Source organism: Crotalus tigris, unplaced genomic scaffold, assembly GCF_016545835.1.
Source record: "Crotalus tigris isolate CLP2741 ecotype Arizona unplaced genomic scaffold, ASM1654583v1 scf7180000024375.2447938, whole genome shotgun sequence".
In the NCBI taxonomy this organism is placed as follows: Eukaryota; Metazoa; Chordata; class Lepidosauria; order Squamata; family Viperidae; genus Crotalus; species Crotalus tigris.
In genome coordinates this window covers 2,154,919-2,167,467 of record NW_024100545.1, presented here as the reverse complement: position 1 = coordinate 2,167,467, position 12,549 = coordinate 2,154,919, and the positions used below count along the sequence as shown (strand labels likewise).

General features: G+C 37.0%; 1 protein-coding gene across 2 annotated transcripts in view; it reads right to left on the bottom strand.

Annotated features, from left to right (window-relative positions):
- KIF17 (kinesin family member 17) overlaps positions 1-12,549 on the bottom strand; it is a 44,375-nt gene that overhangs the window by 30,441 nt on the left and 1,385 nt on the right. The window contains exons 1-5 of one of the 2 annotated variants that reach the window (XM_039328296.1): positions 12,054-12,307; positions 7,063-7,209; positions 5,257-5,358; positions 2,947-3,136; positions 1,400-1,852 (exon numbers count right to left, since the gene is read on the bottom strand). In XM_039328296.1, the coding sequence (XP_039184230.1) occupies positions 1,400-1,852; positions 2,947-3,136; positions 5,257-5,358; positions 7,063-7,209; positions 12,054-12,284 (1,123 nt within the window). In that variant the 5' untranslated portion in view covers positions 12,285-12,307. Of the gene's footprint in view, positions 1-1,399; positions 1,853-2,946; positions 3,137-5,256; positions 5,359-7,062; positions 7,210-12,053; positions 12,308-12,549 lie in introns of those variants that run through there. The other variant, XM_039328297.1, reaches the window with a different exon arrangement.

The window sequence follows — 12,549 nt, the reverse complement described above, 5'->3', positions numbered from 1 at the left end:
AAAATGCAGGAAACAAAATCCCACCTCAAATTTGCAATGGGAGGAGATAAGTATGGGGTGAAATTTGCCTGGTCTTGATTTAAGAAATGGTTGCTGGTCCATTCTAGCAACCAGGTAATCACACAGTGCAGATAAGCCCAAGATGATTTGAAAATGGTCCTGGCAGCAAGATTCTTCTGCTATATTATAGTGACTGAAATTACCACAACTTCTACAACTGGGATACTGTCTATGTTAATTCTGGATAGATGAACTTTCAACATTTTGTTCCTTTCATTATTTTAGCACGGGAAATATGTGCTTGTATTTAGCTGCTACAAGCAGTCTAGATTTTTGTATCCACAATTTGAGGAAAAAGCATGATTTCCCAGAATGTACAGTATGAGTACTGGATTTCTGGGAAAATGCCATTTCCTCCCCACCATTTAAAGAGACTTTTAAAATATCAATGCATCATGGAAAAATGGTTTGCCAACATCAAGAGCATTTTAGATCTTAGATATATGATCTAAAAACTCATTAAAGTCAGTAAAAATACTTTTGGAAGCTTATTAGATTTCCCCAAAGCATGTTAAAAAAAGAAATTAGCTGTTATCCTTTCCATGGTTGAGATGCAATATACACAAAGGAACTCTAGTACACATTTTAAGATTACCCTCACTGGGAATTCTTTATTGGTTATATGTTATTACTAGGGTGAACTAATTTCTTGGGAAAAAATTAAAGTTGAAATAAGCTAAAGGATTACTGAACTATATTCCAAAAATTGGGATTTATCAATGTATGAAGGTCTTTGGATAAATTGTGCTTGGATATCTGTATAAAAAGTATTACATTTGTGTAGCAGATTCTAAATGTTGGTTCAATGTAATTTGTTGAATTAGCTTTCTTTTGATAGAATGGCAAGATCAGGATAATATCATTTGATTTGATCTTTTTCTTGGAGATATCAAGGATGGAAATCTGAGGCTTCTTTACAAGCAGCACACTTTCTATCATTTGAAAACAAAACAATTAAAAAGAATTGTCCCTGGAAATAAATAAAAAATATACCCAGTGTTCTTATTCCTTCACAAACATTTTCCATTTTGTTCCTCCAGGGCCTCGCATCTCTAGTCATTGAATGCAACTTGCGTAAACATGTTCTTAATTCTTCCTTTCACTTGTCAGACAACTAACGGGAAAGTGGACAGTGTCCCTGCTTTGTAATAATGCAATGGATGTCATTGTTGAAGAAGATAAACTTTTTTCAAGCAAACAACCCAAGGAACCTACACAATAGATAGGACCTTGGTGCTCTCTGAGCTTAGTTCTTTTTTTGCAGACGTTTCATTACCCAAACTAGGTAACATCATCAGTATTAAGACAAATGTACCATCACCAACTAAATGGGCCTTACCTTGTAAGTTATTCAGGTTCATCTGCTGAGCCAAGATAGCTCTCAGATGCTTGATTTCCTCCTGGTACTCCCTCAGGAGAGCATCTTTAGGGTCCTCATTGATGCGAGGCTTGTTGCGGATGTTCTTGGCTCGGTGGGCATAGCGCAAACTGCTAAGAGTCTCATCATAATTGTTGTCAGCAGGAGACAAGCATGCCACCATAAGTGTCTTGGTATTACCTCCAAGAGAATCCTGCAGCACCCGAGTCAGTTTGGAGTCTCGGTAAGGGATATGCCTGCATCTTCCATCTGCCAGGGCTGAGATCACATTGCCAAGTGCTGAGAGAGACAGGTTGATTTTGGTGGCCTCTTTGAGGCGCTCACCAACAGCTCCAGTTTTGGACTGCCTCTCACTCCCAGCAAGGTCTACCAGATTGAGCTTTGAAGCCCTCAGATGATCTTGACCTCTCTCGTCTGGATAAAAAGAATGAATCTGGGGTGATCAAAGTTCTTGAAAGAGAAAGTAGCTCCTATATTGTACGTTATAGTCTTCACCAACCTGACATCATTCAGATTACCTGGGATTGCATCTCCCAGACTTCCCAGCCAATAAGGTTGTTAGCTCATCTGTTACAGTCCAACCTCATCCAACATGGGTCAGATTCAGAAAAGCTGTTCTAAAATGTAAGGAATGCATACTTCCTCTGCCAGTGATAAGAAAATTATTTCTGTTCATTTCAGGTGTCAGAAAGTGTATCTGCAGGCATTTCAAAAACTGAACCATGTGGATCATGTTTACTCAAGGATAAAATAAGATAATAAAGTGAAGCATCTGAATGAACTAACACACTCCATTCCTCCATTACAATGTTCCTCTACATTAAAATGTATAAGAAAAATGTTTTTATTTAATTTATTTTAAATATTTATATGGCTGTCCAACTCAACCAATGTGACTTTGGGAGCTGTAGAACAAAAATGAACATTAAACAAGATTAAAATAATGCTACATGTCATTAAAAAATAAATCAGATGTGTAAAATAGCAAACTGAACAGCTTGCACTAAAAAAATTAAGCTAAAATGATGTAGTTTGCTTGGTAACACACAACACCAGCCAAAGTGATTTTGGTTTAGTGTTATATGTGAATTAGGTTTCCATTAGTTGTTCAACAAACTACCGGTATGATTAAAATAATTTTTGCCTTAACTATGTGAAACCAATGATAACCTGGCTAGAAATAAATGATATGAAGCAGCTATGCACAATCTTCTATGACAGTATAAGAGAATCGGGAGCATGATTTTAAGATTTGTAGTCAAATGAAAGATTTCATAGATTCCACTATGCAATATCTTTACAGGTAGCTGTTATTGCTTGAAAGAAAACAGCCTTGGACAGCCCAACTTTTATACAACATCCACAGATCAATTGTGGAACACAATTTCATTTTCACAGGAATTAAATTTTTTTTTTATTCTTTTCTCCCTGCTTCACCAGCAGAGATCCAGAAATCTGCTTTATGCTATCCCAACCCACCACCTTACCCATCTACATTTCATTTTTACCTACAACGTAGATTTCCATATTGATGGTGAAGATAGAATGGGAACGCGAGGAGTCCTTGTTCATCAAGGTATAGCCCACTGCACGATTTTTCCAGCCTGTCTCCATGATGCGCTCGCACTGCGTGATACTATGTACTGTGTGCTGTGAAAGACCCTTCACATACACCCCTTTCTCTGGATGTTCTTTCAGCTGAAAGGAGGGTCATTAGAGCAACAATTACAATGAAGGCTGCAGAGAACTGTATAGACTAAGCAATGGCCAGCAGCTCTGTTTCATCAAGTGTCAGGGCAGTAATCAGGTGTCCAGGCAACTGGTTATTTTGGATCCAGAATACAATAAGCACAAAGTGAATAAAGGGATTTAAGCTTTATTGTGAGCTCAAGCATAACATAAAAAAGCACACTTACCAAACAAGATGATACCCAAATCCCTTATAAGCTGCCAGGAGCTCCAGCAAATATACCTCAAGGGGGTCCAGTTTTCACAGTACCACAGTATTGGGTTTCACGTGGAAGCCCCCAACAAACAATAACAACTCTACATTTTTTATCAAAACTTGGCAGTCATGGTCCTGCTATGGTAAGGAGACTGCAGGACCTGATCCTGACTGGCTGACACATAATTCTGGGATGGGAATTGAAAGTCTGAGACTTTCACTGTGGGAAAAGCTTTGAAACTACATGAAGATCCCCTGCCTCTTCATCTTTGTTCAGTGAGCAAGAGTGAAAAGCAAGCAGGCTACCTCAGGTTGAGGTTCTGGCGGCCTGATCCAGGCACCGGAGGCCTTCTCCAGGCCGCTGCCGCCTGGATCTGAGGGTAGGGGATGCTTCTGCGCCCCTCCGGTGGCACGATCTGGGCGCCGGAGGCCTTCTCCAGGCCATTGCCACCCGGAAATGAGCTGCTGGAGGGCCATGGAAGTGTCCCCCGGCCTCAGATCCGGGTGGCAGCAGCCTGGAGAAGGCGTCGGTGTCAGGATCGGGCCACCAGAGGACCGCGGAAGCATCCGCCAGCCTTGGATCCGGGTGGCAGCCAACAGAATAAGGCATCCGGCGCCCAGATCGCTGCCCTCCGGCTTCAGTTCCATTCTCTGTTGCAGAGAACAGAGATCTAAAGTACCATGAGATCACTCAAGATCAGTAGTGTAAGATCTCGCCCCACTGATCTCGCGTGATCTTGTGTTACTTAAGGCCTCCATTCTCTGTGAATGCACCAAAGGCCTGGAGCAGCCAAGAAAGCAAAGGATCTTGATCTTTGCAAGGTGAGTATTGAAGGCCTGGTGCCTAGGGAGACCCGGGGTGGGAGTGGGGAGGGAGGGAATAACCAGGGTGAGTGTTGCAGTGCCACTGCAGCTGCTCGTAAAGGTGAACGACTGCCGTGGTGCTGCCATATTCGTAATTTTGGACTTGCTTGTAAGCACTAGGTGACGCTTATCGCGTAACTTCAAATGAGCATTAAGTGAATGCTTGTAACTCGGGGATTACCTGTACAGTATAGTATAATGGTGTTTTACTACTAAACGAATCCCCTGCTACTGAGTATCCAAAGGGATAATTTCTCCTTTTTTATATAATTTTATAAAAAAGTTTAAAAACAAAGGCAAAAACTAATACAAACTAAGATAATGTAAGGAAAAGAAAAAGAAATCAAAGAGAACGCTAACAGTGCAAGAAAGAAAGAAAAAGTAAAAGAAAAGTGGAAAAGAAAGAAAAAAGATACAAAGAAATGGTTTCTGATCTTCTTTACAGCAGTTACAAGTACAATTGTAGATTTACCTCTTCCTCTAAGTTACATCATGACTCTTCTTTCTATATCTCCTCTCATCTAAAGCATAAGTTCATTTTTTCTGTTTTATGCAAAAAGTCTATAAAATGTTTCTAATCAGCAATAAACATAGATATCTTTTCTCTAACCAACATGTCAATTTTTCCGTATCAGCAAGTTGTTTTATCTTCACTCACCATTTCTCCATTCTGAGAAAACAGACATGAACATAGACATGCAGAAATTTGGCCCTTCTTGATTTTAACTGATGGAGAGAGACGGCAGAACCCACAATGTTCAAGAATTTGTCCCTTCAGAATGGAGAAATGGATTACCCTAATTTATTGCTTAATTCAATGTGTTACTTATTGGGCTAGCCTGTCCCATTTTTGATTTCATGTCGCTAATAAATTTTTCACTGTATAACATATATTCTTGACAGTTTCTTTTGCTCACACTGAATTGTCAGAGCTTAAATTTCTGGCAATTGTTGGGATGTTTGACTTACTTCATACTAAGTTCTTGCCCTGTTAGTCTGTTGTCCTCACCTCCAGTTTCTGCTTGGTGTTTGGACCCAGGAGGTCTCTGATTTCTTCATTATAGATCTCTAGGTAAGAGGCTCTCACCAAAAACTTGGTGTTTTCTGCACACTATAAAAATAAAATAAAAGGAAAAAATATTTCTTAGATTTCCAGTCTGAGAATTTATTTGGTGGGGGCAGGGAGATTTATTTCCCATGGGTACATAGGTTGATCCTATTTTCATAGGATCTGTGACTGAGTTGTTGTACTCCAACACTCTGCAACTACCAACGCAGCATGTTAAGAAAATGGCTTATAAATGCACCATTATTAATACTACTTACTTAGACCAGTAATGCCAGGGCAACATACATTATCGTTACCTTCTAGAATATGTTAGCTCACATTGTGTGTGCACGCATGTTTGGAGAAAATGTTTTAAAGAAATCTTCAAAACAGTTGATATAGTTTGAACCTCCCAATGACTAATACAAAATCAGAATGTACCATCAAAATACATTGTAGGGAGGAGGTTCACTTATAAGCAGTGCTTTTTTTTCTTAAAAAAAAAAAAGGTGCCAGAACTCACAGACGTCATACAATCTGCCTTGCCTACCCTACAAGGTTCCATCCAAAAAAGGTGCCCGAAGTCTGTTCTGGGCGTTCTATGAGAAAAAAAGCCCTGATTATAAGAACTCTTATCTTTTGCTATCACTGGAAAGATATCATCATATCTTTAGTCACCATTTACTTCTAGAATTCTAATTACTTATTTTGTGTAATGAATCCTTCTGCAACCCTAGTCCAAGGTACCTGAAGCAGAAAATCTAATTTCAAGGAAAAGGTATGCATAAAATAGTAAAAAAATGATTTGGAAATGCACAACAATATATGGGAAATATGTTTTTAATAAGTTGAAGGTCATTCACAATCTCTCAAGATGTAGTCCTTAAAATTTTGAAAATAAAGAATAGCATCCACTGAGAATAAAATATGGAATACATGTCAAATAATAAAATATAAAGAGGATATTTCATGTGAACTAACACAGATCAAAACCTTTTAGGAAAATTTCTTATAGATGAATAGATGTTATACAAGAGCATGATATAACATTTTTGTTAGTACTCTTTTAATAAGACCTGTGCAAATTTTCTTGATAGAAGTTATAGCTAAAACTGCTTGTTGAAGTGTATCACCATACCATGATTATTAGAGTTGAGATTTATTTCTAATATCACTCCTCAACATATTATAATTATTATACACATACAAATATACACTTATATATTAACAAATAAAAGAAACTTATATATGTGTATGTGTACAAGCACAAACACATAATGCCACTGTTGACTTTAGGAGAATTATATTCTAAGCCTTCTCTGTTGTATGAATAAGTTCAATCATATTTGAATATAGTCATATGAGTATCAGTAAGGAACATTATTAATAAATAATAGTCTTTTTAATAAAATGGAATTATATTAAATTTTACTAAATCTAACTCATGCTTGTGTTGTTCAGGATCTCTCTTTAATGTTTCTGCAGTGAAAGACTGGTAACACCTATCTGTAAGAGAGTAGGTAGACTGGCTGGTTATTAGATAGAAATGCATTTTAATATTATGCAGTGATGGAAATCAGCACATCCACGAGGAAATAAGAGCACATGAACCCACAGTAGCTAAACTATAATGGCTGAGATAAGACAGTTTCTTAATGAGGCACACAAAGTTGTTGAACTGGAGTTTCTGGAAGAAGAAACACAGAAGAGTCAGTGGTTTAAACAACAACTAGATACTGTTTTGTACATTTTTTATCAATGATATACCTGCACACTCTCAAACAAATGTTCAAAGGCTCTGGGAATGATACCCTTCTGGGTAGGTGGGTCCAGAATCCCTTGCATGGTAAAAGATTTCCCACTGCCTGTCTGCCCATAGGCAAAAATGGTCCCATTATAGCCTTCTGTAACACCCTGAAAAAGAAGAAATCAATTAATCAATCAGAATAATAATAATAAACAATTTGGACTTGTATGTTTCTACCTCAGTATCTGTCCCGTCTTACTGGATCCTCTTTCTAGCAACCTAATCAGGAGCATGCTTGCGTGACTAAACCTGTCCAAGAGTTTCAGCAATCTCTTCTTATAGACACAGAAATAGAATCTGGAAATGGAAATTGAGAGGCCAACATTCAGGCCCATTAACTAAGCATCTTTGGACAGGTGCTTCAACAAAAATAAAGATGCAAATTAATAGGGAAAGTATTCAGTGGCTTCTAGGAAAACACCAACCAACTTTGTGTAAATTCTGCAACTGACAAATTTTGAACAAGCAAAATAGTATAGCTTGCTCCAACCTGGAATTGGAATTCTCATTATCCTCCACAAGATTGCCCAAAATTCTATATAGGAGTAAGAGGTGAACGAACGAGAGAGAATGAGGAAAACAAACCTAATAATCTATTGGAGGTAAAGATGTAACATTTGCAGTCATGTTTCTATCGGAACAGAAATTAAGGGGGACTATTTCTAAGTATTCATGTAAAAATCTTTTAAATGTGCATCCTGTTACGAACTAATGTGAAACATGGGGATTTTCATAAATATAATTTCTATATACTTAAAGCTCAAGAGCCTTTTTAAACATCTGAGTCAATAACTTATCACTTACTGGGATCACCCGACAGATGCACTCTCAGACTGCTCCATCCAGGTAAATCATGAAACTAATGTTCATTTGCACAACAAACTTAATCCAATCTACAAATAACCTAATCAATATCTCCTTCCCAGTGATTCTAGTAGAATATAATCACTCGGATAGCTGATTTACATGATCAAGTTGCCTTCGTATGACTAATCATTTCTTAAGTGCAAGAATATCCTCTGCCAGCCTCCAGCCACTGGGAAGGCAATCTCTGCTCATCTTTTTCAGTTACACATCAAAATTAGTGTTTTTGGGAACTTCCAGTTTGCCATCGCGGCCGCCGCAGCCACTGGAAGGCAAGCTCCATCTTCCGCGTTTGATTTTGTTCTGCTGGGAGACCCTGGAAAGAGTTGAAAGTTGCCCTGTAGGGGCAAAGAGCAAGGAGGGGACCCCCACTTGATTGCAGGAGGGCAGCAGCCCTTCTGCTTGATCCAGGGCAGTCCTCCAAACCAGCAGAGGAAAGACTGGACATAGCAATATGGCTTGTCACTAAGCTGCAGACAGCCAAAGTCAAACTTACCATCAAGCACTTCTAAAGCAACACGGATGAAACTGGGTGAGATCTGATCTGCTCTTTAAGATCTTAAGTATTTTCTTTTCCTGTAAAAGCTGCCCAAAGTATCTTTTCCCCCTGTGAGGAGAGAGGGAAGGGAATTTCTACCCCATCCTCTAAGAACAGTGGCGACTGACTACCTACGGGAGTTAAAGCACTAAAAGAACAAATTTAATCTAATTGGATTTATATGTTTCTGAAACTTGGGGACCAAAAGTTTTCTTATTTTTACTGGAGATTTTTATTTACAAAAAAGAAATAAAACTGGAAAAAGGATTATAGAAATTTTGGACTTAAAAAACTTTAAACGGCATCGGTGACATCTTATGGCGAAGTCTGGTATTACAACTTGTTATTGCCTAAAAGAGACTTGGCTTGAAGCCCAGACTTCAGATAAAACGCTTTGGACCTTGACAGATACCACTTGTGAGAAACTCAGCTGTAAAGAGAATTTCTGGGCAGCATAACTAGCCTGCTTGAACTATGAATGTAAACCTTTACTGACTTTCAGAGCTATATGTGGGGAATTGCTTTCCTATTTCTTTATCTGAGGAACATTGGTTATTACATGAGATGATGAAATATCTTGGACTAAAAAATCTTACTTGACAAATGACTTCTACTATAAAAACCACCTATAATACATGAAATAGAGGTCCCATATCTAGTTATAAAACTATTTTTAACATCAGATTTTAAAGTCCTCAACTTAACACACTATTAAGAGAATATAGATGAAGACCAGGAAAAGATCCTTTCCATGTTGAAAGCAATACATGAAACCATTCTTTCAGCTTGTGACAAAATAGATGCAACATAAAGGAGCAAGATGCCAGCTTAGATATACAAACCCAAATTTTGACTACAACCAAAGAACTAACAACACAGAAGATAACAGAAGAAGTGGAACAATCAAATACTAAGATAGAGGACTAAACTGACCAATAAATACAGTTAATGGAAAATCCAGAAAAGGGAGTGACAACACTGAAAATGGAAAAGACTTTCTATATAAATCAGAAGAAATTTGAGGAGAAAGAAGAACAGATTGAATGGAAGATAAACATATCAGGACAATCATGGGGAATTGGATAATAGGGAGACGATCTAATGAACACAAATGGTCTAGCCCGTCCAAAAAAAATGGCAACTAAAGAGTCTCTGTTATTTCAAATAATATATATATAATAATAGAGGGAGATCTATTTGATGATTTAAAAGCACTGACATGGAAGGCTAGTTGGCAAAAGAAGAAAGCCAGAATAAGGCTGAAGAAAATTGGGGTTTTGATTTATTAGAGGGGATTTCATATTACTAATTAGAGGGTTAAAGGGAGTAGTTGAGATAAGGGGAATTTTGGTAATTAAATTTAAAATATTTGGAAATTAATTGAAAACAAGGATTCTATTTTTTTAATATTTAAATATTAGACCCAAAAGAAAAAAAATATGAGTATATTTGATTTATTGATCAACCCAGACAATATATATAATGGATTTGATTTATTGAAGGGGATACTGTATTATTAGATGATTTAATATGGTGGGAAATAGATAACTTTTAGAAAATAGAACAAGACTATACTCAAATAGATAAGATGTGTATTTTGAATATTAGATTCTGTTATGAATTGAGATAAGGGAAACTTTGGTTACCTAAAGCCTGGAAATTATAAATATCAAATGTTAAATTTGAATATTGATGGGAAACTAAAAATTGGGAAAAAACCAATAACAGAACATTGATCTGTCTTTAATTTTTTGATCTGTCTTTAATTTTTTTTAAACAATTTACCATAATGACAGCAGTTGTTGAGCTGTTCTTGGGGCTCAACTCACATCCTTATTGCAACATTAATTTGGTGATTTTAGACTGTTATAACAAGTCTCTAGAGTGAAACAACCCAGCAGTTTTTGTTACAAGAACTGAAAGTTTTATTGACTTTGTTTATTATGTTTTGTACTATCCTCTTCACCTGCAGTTTACAATTGGACAAAGGAAGCTACAGACAAAACATACTAAAACCTGCTGGGAGATGTTCTTTCTCTCTGTCAATTGACTTCTGGCCACTAACTGTTCAATAAAAGCAGATCTTAAAAATAAAAAAAAATTGTCTATAAAGATTGAATGTAAAAGTAATTAAGATATGTATAAGTTAAAAATTTATTGATAAATGTAATAATGATGTTTTTACTTAGTTGATATAATAAGAATTGTATTAGCTTAAATATGAGATAGTAGATATTAATGGAAAAAGAGAGGAAATATTTGATGTTGTAACTTGAGATTTGTACTAAAGTTTTTTATGTTATTGAACTATTGATTAATCAAGCCACCACATTGCTTTTTAAATACCTAGATGTAAAATTAGAAAACTAATAAAATATTATTAAAAAAACAAAACAGTGTTTTGTCATGTGTCCCAGCACAAGCAGCTACCACATTGTACAATATTGTGTTTTGTACAATGAGTGTTTTTTGATGCACTCTGTCGGCCCAAATATGGGAGAAAGAAATCTCCCCTTGTCTCTTCCTTCCCTGATAGAGCTGACAAAGTGAGAAAGAGCCTGTGGATCAGAGGTTAACACAGCTGCTTAACATGTAAGCAGCCCAGGTTCGAATCTCAGAAGGGTATGTTTGGCTGAAGAGAGCTAAGAAGCTCGAAATAGCTATTCCATCCTCCCTCATTCTTTGTTAGCAATCCAAAAAATGTATGATATATATACATACATATATATAATGAAATTTGTAAGGCTGCCCAATTTATATTTTATGATTCTGGGCAATGTACTATAATAAAAAACAAGAATGGTCAAAATCCAACCCTACATAATTTGGAACCTACATAACAAACCATAATCACGTGTATAATTAAATCTGAGTTTGACAAGTACTCACTCTCAAAGCAGAATAAGCTCTTCTTGGCCTAATGCAATTATAAGCAGATGCCTTTATTCCAATTAGTTATCGTATTTGAGATCATTATTTTGGGAATAGAGAACCCTTCTTCTCTCCTGTTTTTTTAAATAAGCTTTTGGGCTGGAATACAGTTACAGTATCACACCACCAGTAATCTGTTCCAGGCAGACACAATGGACATTGCTTGTTTCTGCAGTCCATCAGTCTTTGGGAGGGATGCTCTGAGCTATCCAGCACTGTTATAAGGGAGAGGCCAGCTTCTTCAGACATTGTATCTTTGGGTTTTTTTCTTGGAGATGATTGGGCATGGGTTGACTGAGTTTAGGAGTTTATGTGACACAATTGATCAGGGAAAGTTAATTTAATCTAAAACATTTTAATTTAAAACTTTAATCCACAATTGATTGGTTACCCCATTCTTGGCATAGTCAAGTATATTGTGCAGACCAGACATAATGTGGTTTTTGAACCACAAGTATAGCTTAAGATGTTGAGTGATTCCAGCCAATTTTAACCATATTAGTCCAATTTAAATCATATTAAGCCAGCCACAATTTATCATGATCTGCTTATAACTGTAATATTTATATACTGTAACTAATTTGTATGATACCAATAACACTGATCACTTTCACTCACCTCTATCACCGGGTAGGCAATTTCATTATAGATCTGTTCCGTATTGTGGTTCATGTAATATGCCCCATCAAAAGTGAATTGTTTGGGAGGATCTTCTTCAGCTATAGGGTTCTGGATGAAGCACTGGCCACGGGCACTGTCCATATTAATTACTACCTTGCAGCCAAGCTGTTTTTCACGTTCATTCAAAGGGCGGCAACGCACAATCACTTTCACTGCTTCTGAGGCCATGGCCAAGATCCATGAACTCTGACTTGTTGGTGTGTGTGTGTGTGTGTGTGTGTGTGTGTGTGTGTGTGTGCACTAGGTCAAATTAATTCTAGAGGATGAAATTCCTACTCACTTCTATGGATGTCAGGAGCAAAGTGACCAAAAAAAGGGCAAGTTATAGGCAGCTGTTGTATTCAGATACAACTGGCCTTGGAAACTGGCTCATTTTGCCTGGCAGTATAAGCATTAGAAAACAAATACTTCCTTATGGGTACAGTCAATGCAA